The sequence below is a fragment of the Camelus ferus genome, chromosome 21 (assembly GCF_009834535.1).
Source record: "Camelus ferus isolate YT-003-E chromosome 21, BCGSAC_Cfer_1.0, whole genome shotgun sequence".
Taxonomy (NCBI): domain Eukaryota; kingdom Metazoa; phylum Chordata; class Mammalia; order Artiodactyla; family Camelidae; genus Camelus; species Camelus ferus.
The window spans coordinates 11,982,003-12,005,297 of NC_045716.1; the positions used below are offsets into that span (position 1 = coordinate 11,982,003).

At 42.6% G+C, this 23,295-nt stretch overlaps 1 protein-coding gene and 1 non-coding gene across 2 annotated transcripts in view; both read left to right on the forward strand.

Annotated features, from left to right (window-relative positions):
• Nucleotides 1-473: 473 nt before the first annotated feature.
• Nucleotides 474-23,295, forward strand: part of SELP (selectin P) — a 36,573-nt gene continuing 13,751 nt past the window's right edge. Inside the window, 11 exon segments of the mRNA XM_032463776.1 lie at nt 474-491; nt 9,242-9,286; nt 9,288-9,333; nt 10,995-11,378; nt 13,096-13,203; nt 13,642-13,676; nt 13,678-13,828; nt 14,313-14,498; nt 16,771-16,956; nt 19,266-19,451; nt 22,853-23,038. Of these exon segments, the coding sequence (XP_032319667.1) occupies nt 489-491; nt 9,242-9,286; nt 9,288-9,333; nt 10,995-11,378; nt 13,096-13,203; nt 13,642-13,676; nt 13,678-13,828; nt 14,313-14,498; nt 16,771-16,956; nt 19,266-19,451; nt 22,853-23,038 (1,516 nt within the window). The 5' untranslated portion in view covers nt 474-488.
• Nucleotides 8,882-8,953, forward strand: TRNAD-AUC. Its single transcript has one exon. It is a non-coding gene; the product is annotated as a tRNA-Asp (tRNA).

Below are 23,295 nucleotides of genomic sequence, written 5' to 3' on the forward strand. Positions count from 1 at the left end.
TCTCTCAAAAGGCAACTGGAATAGAAAATATGCCCTAAGATTTCACGATAACTGGAAAATTTACATGGAGACATGATTAACACAAAGTGTGTTTTATGAGTATGTGACCTTAAATTGGGGCTCAGAATAATCAAAGGAAACCCGACCCTTGGGGTTGTGGGTACTATCCCTGCACTACTCAGCCTGGGATATCCAGGAGTGATTCACACTTGCCCCATCTCCATGACCCCCTCCCATGGAAGTAGGTGACCCACCCCCCACTCCACCCCCACCCCCGCACACCTCCTCTGGTGACTATTATTTCAAAGCTGCCAGCTCTGCTCCCTGTATTATGATTATTCTAACTTCATGGGAAGTGATGTGGTGACTTTCAGGAAAGTGAATAGGAAGTTGCTTTTCTAAACAGCGTGACAGCTGAGGAGAGGCAATAAGACTGTAAGAAGTCTCGCTTGGACAGAAAGCAGAAAGCCAGCCGAGTTGCAGAAGAGATGGTGAGTTCATTTCTCTTTGCTATGGGAAGTGGCTGGGCTGAAGTGGTTTGGGGCTGAGTCAGGCAGGTAAAGGTTCCGAAAATGAGGAACAGCAACAGTCATGGGGCTTTATGTTGAATAGCCTTTCCGAGTTTGTAAGCATTTCAAAACCTGCTGTCCACTCTGACCTTCTCAGCATCCCTGTGAGTTTAGGTTGCTATTTTCATGTTCCAAATGAGGCCACTGTGCCTTCCAGAGGCTGGGGGCTTTACCTGAGGTGTGCTGTTAGACTGGATGTTGTCTGGATCTGAACTCCCTCCCTCCGGCTCCACACCTGCTGTTTTTCCTTCTAGGGCTTTCAGAGACTCTCTTGGAGCAGATCTTGGTAAACTCTTAACCCCTTCTCCAGGATTGCTCATCTGTCTGAGTTGAATGTGAGGCTGAGCCAGTGTCCTGGGCCTTGACGACAGTTGAATGGTTTCTCATCTCCAGCCCTTCTATTTCTTTCTCTGAGCCCCAGCAGCCTACTGGGACCCATGTGGAATACTCACATGGTTCCCATTTCTGCCCTAACTCTCAATCCTTTTAGTGACTCAGTGTCCTCATCTGTAAAATGGATAGGATGATAGTACTCTATTTTATAGTGTCATTGTGAGGATTAAATATGTTTACATCGAAAAGCATTTTGAGCCTAGCACATAGTTACTGATTAGTAAATGCTACCTGTTATTGTTACGGGAAAGATGAAACTTCTTGGGGTTGAGTGGAATTTGGGATCTCGGGAAGATCCAGAGAAAAAGGAATTTTTCCCAATTGTAAGAAATTTAATTTGGGTAGGATATTTTAGGGGAAAAAAAAATCAAATGTCACTTACACTGCAAATGTTAGTTACAACTGAGTATCTGTGAGATTCAAACTCTGCAATAATGTAACTTCTTAAAAAAGCAACTTTATTGTGGTATAATTTCTGGGCATTCCTGAACTCCGTGACCATTATCCTAGGTAAGACAAACATGGTTTTACCAGGAGTGTCTCAAACAGTCCCAGGGTCCAAAATCCTGCCCTCTATGGCTAGACACTGTCCCTGTTTTTGAGCCCCTTTCTGTGAGCTACCAGAAGAAAAGTAGCCCTTATACCTGGTTAACTCCATCTCTTTGCTTTACTATAGGACACTTTTCAAATACTTGTAATGAGAATACTTTTGTGTTGGGGAGGATAGGGATAAAAGGATGATGAAGAGAAGAGGAAGGAGTTTGAGTCTGTCCTGAGTTTGAACTCTAATGTACATAAGAATGGGATTACTTTTGTTATCTCTTACATATCATCCTTCTCCTGAATTGGTCAACTTAAATGAGTGAGCAGTTATTTCTTTCTTCCTTCTATTCTCTTTGGGATCTTCCTTCTATTTCAGAGGGATGTTCACATATTGAATCATAGACTTGTTTGAGATTCTGATGAAAGGCACAACTCCTCTTTCCAAATGAAAATGCAGACATCCACATAAACACTGAGCTTTACGGACAACCGCAGGGGGTTCCCAGACCTCCACATGGGTCCCTGGTTAAGAACCTCACCCTATGGCCTCTTCTGCTTTATGCTCAGAAGTTTCTCCAATGGCATCCTGAAACTAGGCTGGAACACTGCAATGAAGTACTAAGAAGTCCAGCTCTGGAATTCTTTTTCAGTATTCCAAAGACAAGGTCCTTTCCTTTGCTCCTGAACACACGTGGCTCTTGGAATTCAGGAACCTCAAACTCTGTATGTAAACTCGACTTCAAGTTCAGAGTGGACTCAATTAGCCTCTAGGGCCTGAGGAAAGATATTAAGGTTTATCTAGTGGGGTGTTTTCAATCAAATGGATCTCAGAGGGGGAGCTCAAGATGGAGGACTTACAGTTAAATTATGATGATGTTAGTCAGGGGCTGAGTGGGCAAGGGGGCAGGTACGGTGTCACTTCCATTCACACCTTTTAACCAGCTTAGGTCTATTGGTTCCAATTCTTACTCTTCCTTCCATTACCTGTTTTTCAAAATGTAATTAAATGGTTCTCACTCTCCTGGGCTTGAGAATTTTGTAAGTGGAAGGTTATCGATCAAATCCTCATAAATCAAAGTGACTCATTACATAACAGGTGGTACTGGGAAAAGAGCCTGGACTTGACCCCAAAGAGTAGGCACATGGTGGTTTCATGAATGACATTCGTTACATTGTCTTCTAAGGGTCTCACTTCTCTGACTGAAAAGCAAAACAGAAATATTGTGAAGTCAAATACCAAACAAATCCTTTATATTTGTAGAGATATACCTCAGTCATGGTCCAAAAGACTTAAAAAATTTTTTTAAGCATGCTACTTTATTTTTAATGATATTTCACCCTAAATAATGGTGATCAGTAGTCTAATTTAAATATATGTATGCTTTAATTCTTAAGTGTTGATGTTTTGGGTTCACTCTTGTCTTTATTTCTAATTTGCTGTTCGGCTTAGAGACCCCTTTTTTCACTGTTTCATTTTCTACCTTTAGGCTGGGGCTACTAATCTCTGTGCTATACCACCACCACCACTACCCTGCAACATAAGGGAAATAATATGATGTCAATTGTATTGTCTTGAAAATCTTGACTCTGCCAACAACAAGTTGTATCGTTCTGCCTCCTTAATGCCTCCCTCATCTACCTCTCCCTTTTGCATTCCCACTGGCCCTCTTTAACTTTCTTTTTTTCCCCAAAAGAAATTTCTAAGCCAAAGGAAACTGATTTTGTAGATACTATAATACCCAATATTTGCAAATATTTATTCAGTGGCCCAGCATGTACCTTGTAGTGTGCTAGAAGTGTATCTAAATAAATGCTCGAGATAATTAATTTAGAACCACTTGTAAACTTGCTGCTTTTTTAATTTGAAAGACTACCGATGATAATATTATCTCAAATTAAAAAAAAATACCATTGTTAGATGCATCTGTTCAGGACCCTTCTCTGTTCAGAATCATGGCAATTGGATCCCTTCTGCAACTACCATTTCAGACTCACACCATCTGGCCCCAACCTACCTCCTTTTCAGTTAACCTCTAGGACCTCCCACTTTTCAGCATTAGTCAGACCACATCACTACCTCTCTTAAAGTCCTCTTGCTGCCCCACTTCTTATTGCACTTATGACAGTCTCACCTCCTTATTTTGGTTCCCAAAGCCCAGAGTGGTCTGTCACCAGCTTTACTCACACTCTTCTTCCCCTCGCTCATTCCTTTCCAGCCACACTGATATCTTCGTGTTCTTTGAACACTCCACACTTTCCTCCACCTTAAAGCCTTCACATTAGTGTTTCCTTCTGTCTTTAATGCTCATCCTCCTGCTTCTTTTTTCTTTTTTAATTTTTATTTAGCTATTTATCTTTAATGGAGGTACTGAGGATTGAACCCAGGACCTTGTGCATGCTAAGCACGCGCTCTCCCACTGAGCTATACCCTTCCCCCTTGCTCCTGCTTCTTACTGGCTAGTTTCCTCTGGTCATCTGCTCTCAGCTTGAATGTCACCTCCTTAGAGGGGTCTCCTCTGATGGACATGTTTATCTATGGAATGTCTTATGTCACTCTATCACATCACCCGGCTTTAATTCTCTGCCTAGCACTTATCACTGTCTTCTATTTTTTGATATTTACTTGTTCAGTACTGTTGTGTATTTATTGGTGTTTGTTTCATTGTCTGTTTTCCATAGAATGAACATCTCATGAGGACAGGAATTGTGTCTGCTTTTATCATTTTAATGCCAATACCTAGAACAGTGTCTGACACATGGTAGGCACTTAATAAATCAATAGTTATGCAATTAAGTAATGGGAAAGAATGCAGGTGATAACAAGGGTGCACCTCTCTTGGAGTGGGGGAGAAGGGACTGGTTATAGGGAAGGCTCTGAGGAGGAGGAGATTTTTGGACTCATGAGCTAGGCACCCATAGAAGGAGAGGTGCTCTGGGCATAAGAAGAACATAGGGAAGATACAGAGCATTCTGGAAAGTACAAGATGTTTTGTTATAAATGCACTTTAGAATTGTGGTAGGGGCAGGGTTAACTAAGGAACAGTGGTTGGAGAGGAAATAGGGGCAAGCAAGTTAAGAAAACTGAACTGGAGAGGAAGGAGAGAACTCAGACAGGGCTAAGCAGAAGACAGACGGTCTAGGGAGGCACATTGTAGGTTCTGACTCTAAATGTGCAAAGCTGTGGTCTACAACATACCCAGGAGAACAGAATCTCCTTTCTGTGGTCCTATTCCTGCCAGCTTTGTAAGCCACCTAGGATGCTGGCAGCCAGAGGATCCCTACTGGCATCTACTATCTCTTTCTATGCAAAGTAACGTGGAGGGAGAAACACTTACTCCTCCTACTTTCTCTCTACCCTTCTCTTCATCCTACAATCACTGTTAGTTTCTTGGAAAGTAAAATGAAAGATAACCACGGTGCAAAGCAGCCTTAATGAAGGTTTATAGAGGTGCAGGATGTTATTCTAAAGACCTGGTCTCAGACTTCTTCCCAGTGACTTTCAGTTTGAAGCCAGCTGCCAGAGAACATTAAAGATTAGCAGAGCACGTGGCTGCTTCTCCTAAAGAGGCATTTCCTCTTGGGTCAGCATTTAACTTGCTTAGTAACAAACACAAGGACAGAGTCCTTAACTCTTCAGCATCCTAGATCCAGCACTGTCCTGTCCTTAGGACGACACTGAGATCAAGAGCAGACGTGACAAAGCTTGCCCACCTCAAGGAAGTTTCCAAGGAAAATGATTACTCGGAGGAAGATTTTGAAGCATCATCCGTCTTCCACATCCACACACAAAACCCTTGTCAGTTGTCAACATGTTACAGTTAACACAGGGATTTGAACTTTTGGGGTCCATTAAACACGGAAATTGTCTACGCATTTTCAAGTGTGCATTTTTTGAAGAATCCTGACTATGGCTTTTATCAGACTTTCAGAGAAGTTCACGAGTCCTATGAGAGTAAGAATCACTGTGTTAATCCGACATACATTCTGGTGAGCAAGTTTGGCAACTCAGATGAACTCACTAAGTCTCAGTGATGGAGAGTAATTCTGAGCATTCACGGTCCAAAAGACCTGCTGAAGAATGCTAGGGAAATGCTCCATTGATTGGAGTAATCCTACAGCTCGCAAATATTCTAGGAGAGGTGATTCTCGGTATTTGGTGATTCTAAAAAAACAGTTAAGTACGGTCAGATTTAAGCAGGGACACACAGTGACTTAGCATTTTCCTTTAATTAGATGTTGTACCTTGATCAGAAGCACCTATACGTCCTCTAACACTTTAAACTGTTTAAAATACAGTTTGCCTTCTCTCTTTCTCTCCACAACCCCCCTTGTCTCTCTTTCTCAATTTTGTTTCACCCAAACCATATTTAAAAGTTTACACGTGGGGGAGAAGGGTGTAGCTCAAGAGGCAGAGTGCATGCTTAGCATGCACAGGGTCCTGGGTTCAATCCCCAGCACCTCCTCTAAGAGTACACAAATAGGCTAAATTACCTCCCCCCACCAAAAAATAAAATAAAATAGTTATTTTAAAAGTTTACACAAACAAGCAAGTTAAAACATAAAATAGGCCTGTTGGGACGTGGGTGGGTGGAGTTGGGGAATGGGGATAGGGGATTCGGAGTCTCACCTCTTCACCGGTCCCAACACACTTCCTTGAGCTGGCCCTACAGCCAGAGAAACCCCTAGGAATACTCTGTGCAGGACGAAAGCCCCTTCTAAGGGCACAGGGAGAACACCACTAGCTTAAAAACACTGCGATCCTCTCCCAGTTGATCTGAGAAGAAACCCAGCTCAGGTTTGAAGGCAAATACTGGGGTCCCGTATATGAAGGGTAGATTATTGTGCTCCTCAGCCCCAATTTTTTTGCTTCTGTACCTGAAAAAATATTCTGGAAAATTACATAACCTCTAAGTGGAGAGCTAAAAAGTTTTTAGAGTAACAAAAGATGGGATTTTCCAGTCCATTGTAAAAATTGGTCTTTTGCGATAAATCAATGTTACAATATTTCCTAAAGTTTATTCAATGGAATTAAATAACATAGTGATCCAATCAACAAGCTAACCCTTATCACTTAAAAAAAAACAAACTAGTCCCTTAAAAATAGGAAGTTTTACTTTCTCTTCTTTAATACATATTTCTATTTCACTTCCTCTACAGAATTTTAGCCCAATATTTTTAAGCTTAAAGTCTTTTCTTGGTAACTATATCACACTTCTTTACAAAAATAAAAACATAATAGGCTGGAATGTAAGATTCAATTTTCTGAAACCATAAATCTCTATGTGTTATAATTTTTCATTATTGATTTAGTTAACATAAAAATTACTTTTAATACACAATTAAATAAAATAGTCTAAACATACTACAAACAATTTTGATAAGAAACTTAAACTTTCATATTTAAAATGCTACTTAAGATGCAGCTCTATATAAGAGGAAGGGCTTTTTTCCTACTCATGTAACTTGTATGAGTATTATGTATTGATACAATCAAGCAAGTTCAACATCAATTCTATCCCTGAATTTCATTTTGGAGGATTTAAACACTGAGGAACTTTATTCATATGAATAAATAAATTGGAATGGAAGCTTATTAGAGCATTATCTCTCAATTCTTTGAACTCCTTTCAAGTTACATGCCCTAAAGTACAGAATGATTTATTATCAACATTTAGGCAATGGTCTAGCATCTGACAGCTTAACTGGGTCTCCATCAAAGTTGATGAAAGAAGAGAAACAGAAACCACTGGGCTTGAAAGGATTTGTCACAATACCATTGGAGCATTCAAGTTCTCAAGATCTAAACCAATATTTTGGATGGTCTATGTTTGGCACACCAATGTTTATTACATAAAGGGGCAAGACCCCATAACAAATAAGAGTCAGATTTAGTAAAAGGTGTGATTTCTTTTGTAAAATGAGAGAAGATATATTCTTAAGCAGACTGGCTTTAGGAAAGTGTACATGGTGAGTTGGGAATCTGAACACAGATTTACTTAAATTCTCCTTGCTTGTTTACCCCTTGGGAAGCCAGGCTTATCCTGATTTAAAGATTTCTGCTATAGAACCTGGTATGGTACTTTTGGGGTATTGAATAGAAATATGGTGCTAATAATAGCTGGTGACACAATACAATCCAGAGAGGATTCAGCTGAATTAAGTTCCCACTAAGAGATTATCACTACATTTCCTGTGCAAATCAACAGCACCATCAATCATGACATGATAGTCTCAGTGTCTGACCATAGGTCCTGCGGAGGCCAGTTGATTAGTGTCCTAATTCATAAGAACACAAAATACATTTACTTATCCAAGCCAATATTCAGAAACTCTCGGATGAAAAAGTGCCAGGCTTCTTGCACAAAGATAACCCCACTGTCTAGGAGTCATGCACTGATTTGAGTTATCTCCACTTCACTATCTGGTCAAGCTGTAGTCAATAGGGCATGTGCACTGTGCACACATACACCATCACAACCACCATCACCATCACCACCCCATCTACCCTACATCATCCATCACTGGAGCCTGGTCTCTGGCAATTGAGAATTTCTATATAGGAGGGGATTGGGGTAGCAGTTTGGCTGGAAGAGTAATAAAGCTTCAGTTATAAAGCAAACGCACTATTTTAATGTTGGTGGTTATGCTGGTGGCTCTGGAGGGACACAGATGGGTCAGCTAAGCTTGGGTGTGTCACATAAGCTATCATCTACAACAACAGCGCAGGACGGATTTGGAAGCCGAGGATTATGAAGGCAAAACAGTAAAGTGGAAAAAAGCTTTTGTTTCAAAGTCAGACTCTGCTTCTGTCCTTTGGAATATGTATTTTAAGACTCTCCAAACTTCAGTATTTTCATATGTAACATGAGGGAGTTGGATGAGCATTTTGAGAACTTACTTGTCTAAAACTACTTGAAAAATGTTAACAGATTTGATGTAATCCCAGCAGAAGGGAGCTCATGAGAAATCATACTTGCTATAGATCTAAGGGGAATAAGTTTACTATACATATATGAATGAATATTACATGTAAATGAACATACACATATATTAAGCATTGAATAGTATTATAGATACATGGGAAAGTGGTAAAGCAAGAAGAGAAAACATAGAGCAATAATACAGAATAGACGGCATAGCTCAGCACAATTAGCTGATGTTCTGTGCATCAAAGTGTAGGTCAGACAACTGTGTGGATCAGGGAGTTTTCACGTGACCTCCTAGTTTTCCTGGGTATGGCATACCGGCTGTTACAGGGAGATTACTGCATAAAAATAATGACAGTGGCGTTTTTTACGTGTATATTACCAAATATGTCATAGAAGAAAAATACGAGTGGCACAAAGCAATTACTCAATAAATTTTTGCTGAGGGGGGTGGGTATGGCTCAGTGGTAGAGTGTGTGCTTATCATGCATGAGGTCCTGGGTTCAATCCCCAGTATCTCCATTAAAAAATTAAATAAACTGAATTACTTCCCTCCCCCCAAATAAATAAATAATAAAATGTTTGTTGAACGAGTGAAGAAATGAATTCTGTCCTCAGCCTTGGTGCAGTGTCCAACTAGGGCAGGACCAACAGATCAGTGAGAATTCAAAAAGGGAGCAGAGGGCTTCAGCCATCCCATAACAGAAACAGGCAGGATTATAACTCAATATAATGATTACTAACTCAATTTTTTTGGCCACATTGTTTGCACAGAGATACTAAAAAAAAAGTTTTCTTTTCTTATTTCAGGCCAGCTGCCTAAGAGCCATCTGGAACTGGAGATTTCAGAGAGCTGGTCTTCAGAACTGTCCAATTCCTTTGCTTCAGTGTCCTCATCACTGGTAAACTTTATGTGAACCCTTCACCTGGCCCTCAGTGATTAGGGTAACTTCTCCAAGTGGGAGATGTTAAGGACGTTAGCCAGTTGTGAGGCACAGGAAAACTGTCCAAGCCCAGATTCCTGGAGGGAAAATGCGTCCAAAACCATGATATTGGTAGAAAAGGCTTCATGAGGAACAGAAACAGATCTGTCCAGACCCATCTTATCCTTTAGGCTCCTTGGGCACAGGCCCACCTTACTCTGAGGGACCCACAAAAAAATGTTTAATTTCTTTAAAAATCATTTTCTGCTTGGTCAAAAAACATGGTTTAGTCTATACTGTTAATATGTTCATTTTTATTGCAATACAGTTGTAAAATGAAGGACGAAGGGGACTCCAAAGGCAAAACTGCCTGAAGTTCACACCAACAGAAACGCAGGCCCAGGGGGATCAGAAAAAGTCTTAACAGCAAAATAATGCCATCGAAGTGCCCACGAGGAGAAATAAAAACAACCTACCCTTGTGCGGGTAGCAGAGGAGAGGGGTGAATAGGAGCAAGACTTTATAAACAGGAAAGAGCCATTTCCAGGTCTGATGGCTTACACTGTACACCTCTCTGTGGGCTGGGGGCGAGCGCCCACCGGCTACAGTAACAATACCTTGCATCCTAGTTTACTTGATCCTCTGGAAGGGCACATTCTTTATTTCATTTGGTATATATCACAACTATTTTTTTTAAAGGCCTGTGTTAAGCCCAATTTTAACAAGTGAGTAAGCAGAGATGAAGGAAGTAATTTATCAAAGAGGAACAGCCAAGAGCAGTGGAAAGAATGTCGGACAGCAAACCAGGAGATCTGATTAGCCTCCCTAATCAGACCTGAGGTGTTTCACAAGTGTTCACTGAATGCCTGTTAAGTGCTAAGCTCTATTGGTGTAAAGTATCTGGTGGTAAAAAGAGACCCCCACCAGGATGCACAGTCTAGCAGGTGTGGCCCACATCATATGAATGGATGTCACAATACATGGCAGTAGGGGAGGTGGAGGCAGACACGGGGTGCGGTGGGAGCCTGGAAGCAGGAACACCGAGCCCACCTGGGGAAGTTATAAGAAGGAGGGGGACGAAGTTTACCAGGTGGAACTGGGATGGGCAGGCAGAATTGCAGGAATAGCACGTGCAAAGGCATGGAAGTGGGAGTTCTGTTTTGATAAAGAAGCAAACATGGTGGGTAATGAGGCTGTGTCAGCAGGTAGGCTCCAGGTCATAAGGCATTTTATTTTCCATGTGAAGAGGTAGTATCTGTAGATATGAGGCAGCCATCAAGACATTTTACACGTCATTTAATGTGGGCTTGGGCACATTATTCATAGATCTCCTCCAGTTACAGAAGGAGAAGATTAGACCATCTCTGAAGTCCCTTCCAACTCTGGGATCTTACGATTCCAAGTCTTTAACACCAGGGATCCTCAGAAGGGGACATTTTCTTATACTGACGTCACGTAGACTTTTAAGTGAAAGATGGAAACCACTCTTTTTCCTTAAAACAAGTAGATTAGACATAAAACAGTCTGTTCTCAGTATTGTCTTCCAGTCAAACTCATCATAAGTACATCGAAATAGACTTATACCCACAGCCTCCTTCTCCCCGGAGACGCTAACCTGGCCCTCTCTCTCCTCTGCTTAGAACTAGTGAACCAGAAAGGAGTGGCAGCATGGACCTACAACTACAGCATCAAACCATATTCGTGGGATTACTCCCGGGCCTACTGCCAGACGTTCTACACGGATTTAGTGGCCATCCAGAACAAAAATGAGATTGCTTACCTCAACGACGCCATACCTTACTACAGCTCTTACTACTGGATTGGAATCCGAAAGATAAACAATAAGTGGACCTGGGTGGGAACCAAAAAGACGCTCACCGAGGAGGCTGAGAACTGGGCTGACAATGAGCCCAACAACAAGAACAATGAGGACTGTGTGGAGATCTACATCAAGAGTGTGTCAGCCCCGGGCAAGTGGAATGACGAGCCCTGCTGGAAGAGAAAGCGGGCGCTGTGCTACACAGGTAGGGACTTCTCTTCTCTGAAATCTGCCTGCTTCCAAAAATGCCTTTCCCGGTCCTTAAGATAGCCCCCTGAGTCGCGAAAGTCAGGGACCTGAAACCAAGAGTAAACTGTCAATTGAGCAGCGTTATTGAGCACCTTGAAGGACAGAAGATCAGGATTAGAGAAAACTGGACTTTTGAAACCAGAAGGAAATTTTAATATCATCTGGTTCACCCTTCTAATTTATAACTGATGAAATAGAAGCTCGGGAAGCTGTAGTCTCCTAAAATTTATGCCCAGAGCTTTTTTGCACCACGGTGCCCTAGTATAAGAGACAGTATAAGCTGAGAGGGAACTTGGCCTTGCCTCTAGGAGACACAGCTGTAATGCCTACGGAATATCAGTAATTGTGATTAGTTCATGCATCGTTAGTCCATTTAATGTTAGTTGCAATGCAAAACATTGTCTGTCTTTGCATTCCTAGAGTTCTGAGATCCTGAGGAAGCTACAGCCGTGGTCCAAGAGCATAGGGCAGGCAGATACTGCTACTGTAAGGCATTGGTGGGTCAAGGTGAATAGGATGGAAGACGTGGACCAAACCTCTATCTAGGAGCTACTGCTGCCTCCTGCATCTTCTCTTTACTTGGAACCCTTCCCAGGGCCCCAGCGCAGCTTCACCAAACCCATGGGAACTTTCTGCTGTAGAACCTTGCATGGCTTATAGATTTACAGCATCTCAGAGCTGAGAGAGAACACAGAGATGACCTAGCACTACCAGTCTACATGACATACAAATTTCTTCCTGTGATGGCCCCAGTGTGGACCAGTGTGTGGCCAGGCTCAGGAAACAGCACCAGAAAACAGCTTGGCCACAGACCTAGCCCTCAACTATGACCTCAACAATAAAACCATTCTCTGTGCTTTCACAGTATCCATTCCAGTACTAACCTGCCACCAAGGGCATAGTGCCTACTTGCAGGAAAGAAAGCCTGGCCCTTCTCTGTTCTGTCACCTAAGTGTCACAGAGAAGGGACTGAGGGGTCAGTCATGCTCTGCACCATCGAACCCTGTCATATTTAAACCTGAGACACATCTACCCATAAGGCTGTTTGTCCTTGATCATGATTAACTCTTAAGCATCTTATTTAGCTCCACTGTATCTCCACCATGTGGTGCTGAGGGTAGATTTGAAACAAACAAAATGTGGAAGGGCTTTGGCCCTAACATTAAGCAGGTTGGGCTCAAAGAAGTAACTTGCCTGAGGTCATATAATAGTGGGGAACAGAGTGGATTCTGATCATCTATGTGTGACCTCCTTACCCACATCGGGTTCCTAACCTCCATGCTGTAATATCTGTCATAGAAGCTTCTGTAATAATACAACTCTGAATGGTCTTGGTTAAAAAAGCCACAACATATTTGTGCCACAAAGAGGAGTTTCTCCGTCTTAACATCTGTTGGTGGCTGCATTTGTCCCTCTGGGTCCATAGGAGGCCATCCCTCCTTAGGCAACACTAAATGCAGTGGAAAGTGGAAAGTGCTCAGTGCTCCAGCAGGCTCCTGCAATGCCCTTCACAGAGAACAGGCTGGCTCTGCAGAGGATGCTGGGGTTTTCTTCTGTCTAGCCAGCTCAATCTTACCCAAGTGGGGCTAAGTTTGCGGCTTGGAGCAAGAATCCAGCTTTTCTTTACATCTCTTGGGATTGCCCAGGATTCTGACCCTACTGTATACTTGCAGCCTCCTGCCAGGACACATCTTGCAGCAAGCAAGGAGAGTGCATTGAGACCATCGGGAACTACACCTGCTCCTGCTACCCTGGATTCTATGGACCAGAATGTGAATACGGTGAGGGCACTATTTTGTCAATGTTATTGTGGTCCGGTCTTGTGTTAGAGGTGATGCAGCGGACTGAATCACGTTGGAGACTCTCCAGTGAGTCAAGGCTAGTCCTAGCCCCTCTCCATGCCCTCTGTCAGTCTGCCTCATTCAAACTGTTTGAGACACACTCTGCGTTAAAAGACTTTATTCTTTGAGTGTTTGCTTGTAAAATCTCAAAAGGTAAAAGGCTACTTTTGCTTGTTTGAAGAAAAAAAAAAAACAGTGGAAGAATAATTATTTCTCCAAATGCAGCCAATACAAAGGAACCAAGTAAAGATGACAGGTTGGGTGAGAAGCCTAGTGAGATACAGTTCAGAGGATCATACAAACAGCTTCCAGCTTTCAGCAAACCTGACCATTGCCTTTGAATCAGCTAAGAAAGAAATCAATATTTTGTCCCCACAGTCAAAGAGTGTGGAGAACTTGAACTCCCTCAACACTGTACTCAAGAACTGCAGTCACCCTCTGGGAAACTTCTCTTTCAACTCACAGTGCAGTTTCCACTGTGCTGAAGGCTACACATTGAAGGGACCTCGCGAGCTGGAATGTTTGGCTTCTGGAATCTGGACGAATAAGCCCCCACAGTGTGTAGGTCTGTAGACTCAATCCTTACTGATAACTAGAATTTCAGAGGGGAAGAATAATCTTCTTCCATTAAAAAAGAGGAAATAATGAGGATCTACATTAGACGGGAAATTGTGGTTATTACGATTACCCATCAAACAGAGTAAGGCTAAGTTTGATTTTCATGGTATCTTGTATCTGTGGAATGAGGTAGTCAATTTAATTCTTGATTCTCAGGCAAAAGTATTACAAAGGGATTCCTCTCCCTTTGTTAATTGCAAAGGGAACAGAGTAGAATAATGATTTAGGGCTGGATATCACCTATCTGATTATTTTACCTTGCTTCTTTAAAAAGTAAATGAAAAATAAGGGTGTTTGGATCATTCCAATCACTAGAAGTACTATTTAACCAGCCAAGTTCATCACCTTGTCTGCTGTTGCAGCATCCTAAGGCTTCCAAGGTGCTGGACATAACCCGAGGTCTCACACCATTGCTCTGTGGTTGTTTTTAGCTGTCCAGTGTCCACCCCTGAAGACTCCTGAGCAAGGAAGCATGACCTGCCTCCACCCTGAAGAAGCATTCCAGTACCAGTCCAGCTGCAGCTTCAGTTGTGAAGAGGGATTTGCATTAGCTGGGCCAGAGGTGGTGCAGTGCACAGCCTCAGGGATGTGGACAGCCCCAGCTCCAGTGTGTAAAGGTGAGTTGCAGGCAGCTGCAGGTGTAGACTGTCCCCTGCACCCGGTTCTTGCTGAGAGTACAGATGAAACTAACCAGCTTATGGAGAAACACCTGAATCGCCCTAAGTTGATTCTCCTTTTATCTACCACTCAGCTGGACTGGGTACATCTAAGGTAGGAAGAGTGGCATGCTCTAGATAAATAACAGGCTGATTTTACTACTGATTTTAAACAAAATTTAAAAGTCCTCCTTTCCCGAAAACTCACTGCCCTCAAGCAGTTTCAGAAGGACTTCATTCATAAATTTCACAGAAGAGGGAAAAGGTGGCATCCTAGACACTCGAAGACCTTCCAGGATGGTAGCAGTAAAGGGAATAGAGGACATTAGAAAAAGCTTGAGGGAGTTTTTAAAAAAGAGGTTCAGGTCACCCTGGGGACTGGTACTCTTAAGTCTGGGTGAATATTGCTCAGGTCCCGTACCCTTAGAGATTTCTCGCTCCACCTGGATTTCCAGAGGCTGTTCCACCATTGCTCTCCAGCTGTGGGCACAGTTTTTTCCTTCCTCAGTACCTTTCTTTCTGTCCTCGGTTCTCTCCAGCTGTGCAGTGTCAGCCCTTAGCAAAGGAACCGTGGACTGTGTTCATGCCCTCACTGCCTCTGCATGTGGCTCCAGCTGCAAATTTGAGTGTGAAGCTGGCTATGGAGTGAGGAGCTAGGACACACTCCACTCCATTCACCCTGGTCAGGGGACCACACTCTTGCCAGCCTGTAAGGGTGGGATATTTTTTTAGCAGTCCTCAGTCCATCTGGGAAGGAGTCATGGCACAGTAGAAAGATAAAGGGCTCTTAATATCAGGATGACCTCCTCCGGGCTCTGACACTGAAACGGGTTGTTCAGCCTCCAGGAGGCAAGATTTTTCTCCTTTGTGAAATGAGCTACGAGTCGCAGGGAGCTTTCCTGAGGATGAAGTATATGAAAAGTATACAACAAAGTAGCATGTATAAAGTATCTAGCGAGAGCTGAGGAGTTGATCCTCCTTTGTTTCTGCCTCTTTTCTCCCTCCCTGCCTCACTGGCATATAGAAGCCACTGGGACAACATCCTATACCTGAGAGAGAGTCAGAACAGCGGCTATTAGGACAAAGAGAGAGATTGCTCATTGAGGGCCTTGGAGGTAGCCTTTGACAGAGAAGCAAAGGAACTACTGCATTGAAAAAGAGGCTGTGATACAATCCTAGGCAGTTACATAATCCTGCAAAACTGAATTCTGTGCAATTGCCTCACACCTTCATGTTGCAAAGCAGAAAGGGGGAATAGTATAGTGGGAAATTCCATGTTAAATTAGTGAATTCCGGGAGTCCTGGATTATGAGCCCAGCTCTACTACTGTCTAGATATCTGACCTTAGGGTTGTCACTTAACATTTCTGAACCTTCCACTTCTCATCTACAAAGTAAGAGAGAAACCCTAGAGAATCTTTGGTTCTTAAATGCCCTGATCCTATAAAAACCAGAGGTCTAAGGTCACAGTGTAAGGGTAGACTTTATATTTTGAAACATCCCCCTCCCCGCCGCCGCCGCCCAGGAATAGCCTGGAGATGAAATGCTTTATCAAGGAAGAGCATGAGGAAACCAGTCTTTACCAGAGTTGAGGTCACTTAATTGTGCTCAGGAACTGACCTTGGGCTGTACTCTCTTAGCAATAGAAGTCTGATTAGGATGACATCCTGTGTTTCAGAGATGTGGTTTGTTGGGGACCGTTTTATAGGGCTAGGTAGTAGAGTGTCAACAATAGCTGCATTCTGCCAGCTTTCTCCTTAAAAGTCCAGCCTGTTCAATTTCTACTCTGTCCAGATCCAATTTACAAATATTGCCAATAAATATTTAAAGAGCAACTTCGATATCTCAGCCACTGCCAGGCTCCTGGATACCACTAGGAGAACTCAAGGAGGGTGTGATCTAAGGCGCAGAATCACGATGGTGTATGAACAGCTCAAGAATGGGGGCTGTGGGAGCACGTTGGAAGAGCTTGTACCCTGAGCTGAGGTGGGCAGGGAAGGCTTCTTAAGGAAAGTGAAGTCTAAACTGAAACTTGAAGGGCAGGTCAGTGGTCCAGGTGAAGAAGGGCATGGCAAGGTGTTCCAGGCATATCCCCTTCTGGGAAAGGGAGGATTTGGGGTTCTGAATAGACTGACAATGTGGGTCAGAAAGATGTAGCATCTCTCAAGAGCTCTTCTGAGAAGGAACTGAGCCCTTCCATTACCTGGTTTCTAATGATCACTTTTTCCACTTAGCCATTGCATGTGAGCCACCAGAGAGTCCTGCCCATGGAAGCATGGACTGCTCCCCATCTTCAAGAGGATTTCAGTACAACACCAGCTGTAGCTTTCGTTGTGCAGAGGGTTTCAGGCTGAGGGGAGCTGACACAGTTCGATGTGCTGACTTGGGACAGTGGACTGCGCCAGCCCCGGTCTGTCAAGGTACTGCAATGTCCTAACGTTCCTTCTGTGCCTCTCAGCTTATTAAAGTTATCAGCATCTGCATTTAGTTCTGTCATTCATTTGTTATTCAGATATTCGCTAAGAACCTACTATGTGCCAGGCCCTTTGTGCTGGGCACTCGGAACGAAGTGGTGAGCGAAGGCAGGCTCAGACGCATGTATGGGACAGCACACTGAAATACGGGTGATGGTGGCATGGATAGACACGGATGTGATGAGTTGGAATGAGGGAGGATTGGGAGGAAGGAATGATGCGCGAGGAGCAGTACTGAATCGTGGAAGAGTAATGGACAAGGTATTTAGTCCAGTTCTGCCGTTTCCCGGCAGCAATTTGTCATCTCCTCTCTCTGAGGCTCAGTGTCATTTGCAAAATGAATACTATTATTTGCCTTATCTACCTGCCTCACTAGTGGTGATGGATTAATGTGTGTAAATAAAGCTTAAAACTGCTATAAGCTTTACAAATGCAGCTAAAATAATGATAATAACATCACCTTATAAATCATGTTTCTGATTTTACAAAATGAGCTTCTTTAAATAGTTCATGGTTTCAATATTTTGCTGTTGTAGAAGAACTCAGGCATAGGGAGGTCACTAGGATTATTTGTTTTTACAAAGGGTACCCCCCACAGAATTCATGTCCCAGAAGTGGAATACTGGCCTTTCACATGAGCTCCCTGAGCAATTTATGTGAATCCTCTGGGTCTAAATTTTAAAATGAGGCAGTAGTTTGAAAGCAAGGTTTCAAAGGGAGATTTATATATCCATGTTCACAGCAGCATTATTCAAAATAGTTAAAATGTAGAAGTAACCCAAGTGTCCAACACAGAGGAATGGATAAGAAAAGTGTATCTACATACAATGGAATATTATTCAACCATAAAAAGGAAGGACATTCTGACACATGCTACAATACGGGCGAAATCTCAAGGACATTATGCTGAATGTAATAAGGCAGGCACAAAAAGACAAGTACTGAATGGCTCCACATATGTCTTAAAGTAATCAAAATCACAGAGACCAAAAGTAGAATGGTGGTTGCCAGGGGGGCTGGAGGGAGGGGGCAGAGATAGTTACTGTTTAATGAATATGGAGTTTCAGCCTGAGATGATGAAAAACGTTCTGGAGATGGATGGTGGGTGATGGTTGCACAAAAATGTGAATGTACTTAATGCCACTGAAATGTACACTTAGAAATGGTTAAGTAGTAAATGATCAGTTTTATGCTATGTGTATTTTACCACAATAAAATATTGAAAAAAAGGGGGGGGCAGTAAGGGGAATAGATCATTGTGCACCATGTTGGTGGGGCTTAGTGGGGGTAATGGGATGTATTGCGGTGTACTGTCCGAGAGGCAAAGACACAGAGAGCCCTGGGACACGCTTAAAAAGGGGTGATCTTGGGGGTCCACTAGAGCCATTCTTGTCTCCAGGCAGGTGACATCTAATCATCTAGAAGAAGAATTGGCTCTTCTCTTAAGTATCCAGACATGTGGTTTCAATTACCCCCTTGAGAGGCCTTCCTAGCATTTTCCACCCTGACAATCGAGATCTGCACCTGATGCATAGCTGTAGCGATTTCATGACTATTGCTGCTGCTGCTACTATTAATAATAGTAATAATGGCAGATAATATTTATTGAGCATTTTAGTCTAACTCCAGGCGGGAATTAAAATTATTGCTCCCATTTCAAAGATGAGAAAAGACTTAACATGTATGGAATGCACGTGTTCTGTTTACGGTCACCTATTTTATGGATTGAGTTCATGGTATAGATATAATTTTTATTCTGCTTTTTCACTTAATATCACACATTGAGACACCTCCCATATCTTTTCAAAGTGAAATATATAATTTTTAGTGACCTTTAATATTTCTTTCATGGACCCAGCATACTTAATTTTCTGCCTCTTAATTCGTGGCATTTATGTTTGTTTTTAACATTTTGCTCTCACAAATAATATCATGATAGAAAACTCTGAACTGATTTTTGATATGCATTTCGTTTACATACTAAGCATAGATTCTTGGGTCCAAAAGTATGACATTTTTTAAATTACGGATACATTTTGCCAAAATTCTTAACAATGGCTCAGCATTTTCCTCATAAAGTCCTTCATTTGGCATTGTGATTAAATGACACTTTTCTCAACCTCCAGGTTAAACCGGCCCAACTCAGAAATCCCTCTTGTTGGCACTACTAGAAAGGGTCAAGGGGTTGAAATTAATGAGTACTTGTATATCACTGTTTCCTCATTCCCTTACTTTCTCAATTCCTCTCTTCCTAGCATTGCAGTGCCAGGATCTTCCAGTCCCAGACAAGGCCCGGGTGAACTGCTCCCATCCCTTTGGTGCCTTTAGGTACCAGTCAGCCTGCAGCTTCACCTGTGACAATGGCTTCTTGCTGGTGGGAGCAAGTGAGCTGCAATGCTTGGATACTGGGGACTGGAGTGATCCTTCTCCGGAATGCCAAGGTAAGATTCTTTCCAGCGTCTCAAAAATAAGTTGTAGGCTTATTGTAAAAAGCTATATTTTAGAGGTGGTAACTGCCTAGGGGACAGAAACTTGAAATGGACTGGAAAATTAATACACACTTCCATCACATAACCCAGGGATCCCAAATGCAGATGCCTTTGGGGGCTAGGCAGACACCACAAGTGACAGGAAGTTTTGCAACAGGTCATGGGGAGTGGCCCCCTGCCAACTCTGTATCTGACTTCACCAGGACCTGAAAGCTCCTGTCATGAACCAAGAGAACTGTACTCACTTGCCTAAAAATAGTATCTGGAAAGAAGACCAGAGGAAAAAGTAGCCTCAGGATGGCTGTCCCAAGGCTGACTGGGCACTTTCCTCCTAGGAAACATGGAGTATAATTCTGGAATAGGGGGCAACTAATGGGTTGAACAATGGAATGGGAGGGGCAGAATTTACAAGTGCCTGGTTGCAAACATCTTCCAAGGTCTGTGTAAGATTGAAGAAGTATAAAGTGAAGACTGATGAAAAGAGGAAAAACTAATCTATACATGCAAGGTTGCAGGGTCCTCAGAAGAGAAAAAAGTGCATATTCAACATAAGTCTGTATATCTGCCTTGTGCTTGACATAAGATAAAGCAGTTATTGTGTGAAATAGAACTGGGTCTAATCATCTGCATTTGCCAATCTAAGGACAGGTGCATACTATTTATACTCCCCACTCTTTTTTCTACTCAATGTATCCAATTATTTACTTATATTTATGGCAAATACTGCTTTTTAAAAATAAGATTTTTATTTATAAAAGCTACAGGAAAATAAGAAAATAGAAACAAAATATTCTCTTAAGTACCTCCCCTAAAATGCCCCACCCTAAAAAGATACTGGTTATGTTTTTACATTTCTGTATGAATTCTTCCAGTATTTTCCCTATTCACTTTTTACTTCACGCAAATGGTATTTTTATGTGCATATATATATACAATTTTAATAATAAAATGAAATAGGTAGAATACAAGGCAATTCTGCATTGTTTGCCTTTGCCTTTGCATTTCTCTTTGTACAGACTTCCAACATCTGAGTGAAAGCAGGCAAACCCATGTTTCTAATAAAAAGTAAACCATTGGCTATTCAGGTCACACATACCCATGCACACACTCACGGACACCACTGTTAAGTTAGGTCAACAGGGAATGAATGAATGAATGAATGAATGAATGAACCAATGAACAAATTCAACAGAATTTCATGTCCTCTATCCTCAGGCAGCAGAAAGCATGGCAAGCCACTGGGGCTGGGGCTGGGCACACCTTCTGAGCTGGGTCTGCAGAGACCCGGGTGAGGCTTTTGACCTTGGCCCCTCAGCTCTCACCCTGGCTACACTGAAGCCCAGATATACTGCAAAGTCTGCCCAGCTCTGGGGAAGAACTTGGGATCCCTGGGGAGGGTGTTACAGTGATGGGACCCCTTCTGGGCAACCTTGGGCTGTACAGGGCACAGATTGCAGTTCATTGCCCCATACTGCCCTGCCTGCTGGGTGTGTCACAGCAGGGAGGCTATCACTCACCACGGCTTCCTGTGACCTTCCAGTTCCCTTCCGCTTTTGGTTCTTTGTTTACTGTGACTGAACTTTCTCCTCCTGCTGTTGGGTGAGCATCAAGTGAAATACCCAAATGTGGTCTGGGCAGGAAGGTACCAAGAGGCTTGCAATCCACTAGCTGTTGTAATACTTCTGAGAGAGTGCTATCAGACATTTTTCCTTTTCAGTGTCCTCCTTGCCCCTGTATCCCCAGCCCAGCCATCAGAAGGCAAGGCCAGAAAAGAGCTGCAAATGGGCTCCAGGGCTCCAACACCCTCCTGATTTGTCCTTACAGTTTATAGGCTCCTCGGCTTGTGTCCTCTCCCTGGCCCACCACACACACACACACGCACACACACACACAAACATACACGCACTGAATACAGAAAGACCCAAGTGGTAGAAAATAACTAGGTCTTTGGACAAACTGATGAGATTAGGGAGAATGAAGCTGGAGAGGGGAGGGGATGAAGGGAATAGAAAGGTATAGAACATGCTCTTGAAACCTCAAGCAGTTCAAATCTGTGGCCAAAAAACAGCCCTCAGTTTATCCATACCACCACCATCTCTTGTCTAAAGCCACATACTACTCAGTCAGGCTGAACAGTGAAGAAGAAACACCCTAAACCATCCACATGTTCTCTTAGTCTTCATTTTTTTATTATTATTATTTTTTAAATGGAGGTACTGGGGATTGAACCTGGGACCTTGTGCATGCTAAGTACACACTCTACCACTGAGGTATACCCCCCACCCCAGTCTTCATTTTTTAATGTCAACATGTTTAACCTAGTTTTATTTCATTAACTGGCAGAGGGATATCTTGACAGCTATTAACATTTGTTTACAGAGTGTTTTCACTTTTGAGCCTTGTAAAAATCATAGGAGCTCTGTAATGCTATTCTCCATATTTTAAAGGTAATGCTATCGAGATTCAGAGAGGTTAAGTGACTTGCCAAAAGTCACAGAACATGATCTCCAACCAAATCAAATCCTCTAGCACCACAAACTCTACATGTACAAACTGTGACAAAGAACCATGAGGTCTCATTTACCTCTTTCGTAAGTGAACAACTTGGGGCTGGTCACTGTACCACTGCAGGAAGAACATCTGCATTGCACGTGGCCAATTACATTGTGTCCCTACTTTGTGTCAGGATTTTAAAAATATTTTTAAATTTAATTTTTACATGTGATTCAGTTAACTTATTTTATATAACTGAGGATCACTGCAAGGCAAGGATTATTATTTTTCCCATTTCATAGATGAAGCAACTGAGGTTCAGAAAGCTTATTGTCCAGAGATGATACGTTGCTAGTAAGTAACAGAGGCAGGATTTGGACCCGGATTCTTTCTACCACTTGGTTGGGGGAAGGAGCTTTTGGAGGGAGAGAAAGTATTTCACTCTAGGTCCCTATTTCCAATCATTTGTCATTGTTTTCTGGCAAGGTCCTTAGGTCTGGCTCTGAATTAGGAATCCAGGAAGTAGCCATTCCCACTCCTGCTCAGGGCAACTGACATGAGCCGCATCACTACCTTTCCCAACTGAGCACCAGCTCCCCTTTAAATCACCTCTAAAGCTCTTTGTGGGTGAGCGTTTCAGGATGCCAGTCCACTGTACGCTGCTATGTTACACAGCCACGGCCTCTAACTAATGATAGAGCACTATGAAAATCAAACAATCATTTCTAACCAAATATTGCCTTTGTGTGTTAAGGACACACACACACACACAAACACAAACACAAACACACACACAATCATTTCAGGTTGCTGTGTTCTGAAACAATCTCCTCTCTCCTCCTCTGCCACGCCCACGGTAGCCATTACCTGCACACCTCTGCTAAGCCCTCAGAATGGAACAAAGACCTGCATCCAACCTCTTGGAGATTCCAGTTACAGATCCACATGCCACTTCATCTGTGATGAGGGATTCTCCTTATCTGGGCCAGAAAGATTGGATTGCACCCCATCCGGACACTGGACAGGTTCCCCACCAACGTGTGAAGGTAGGATCATGGGTCTGTCCTTTTTTATGGCTTCTTAGATAACATTATAGAATGGAGATTCATGTAAAACTGTTCTTAACCTAAAGAGAGCTTTCTCCACAAAGCATAATAATCTAGATCAACATCTCTCTCTCTGAATATTCTCGTAACAATAACTTCAAACATTTCACAGTTGTGTAACATGTTTGAGTGTCATCTGATGTTTACCACAATTCTGGAATAATGAGGAAAGACAGGATCATCTCCATTTTATAGAT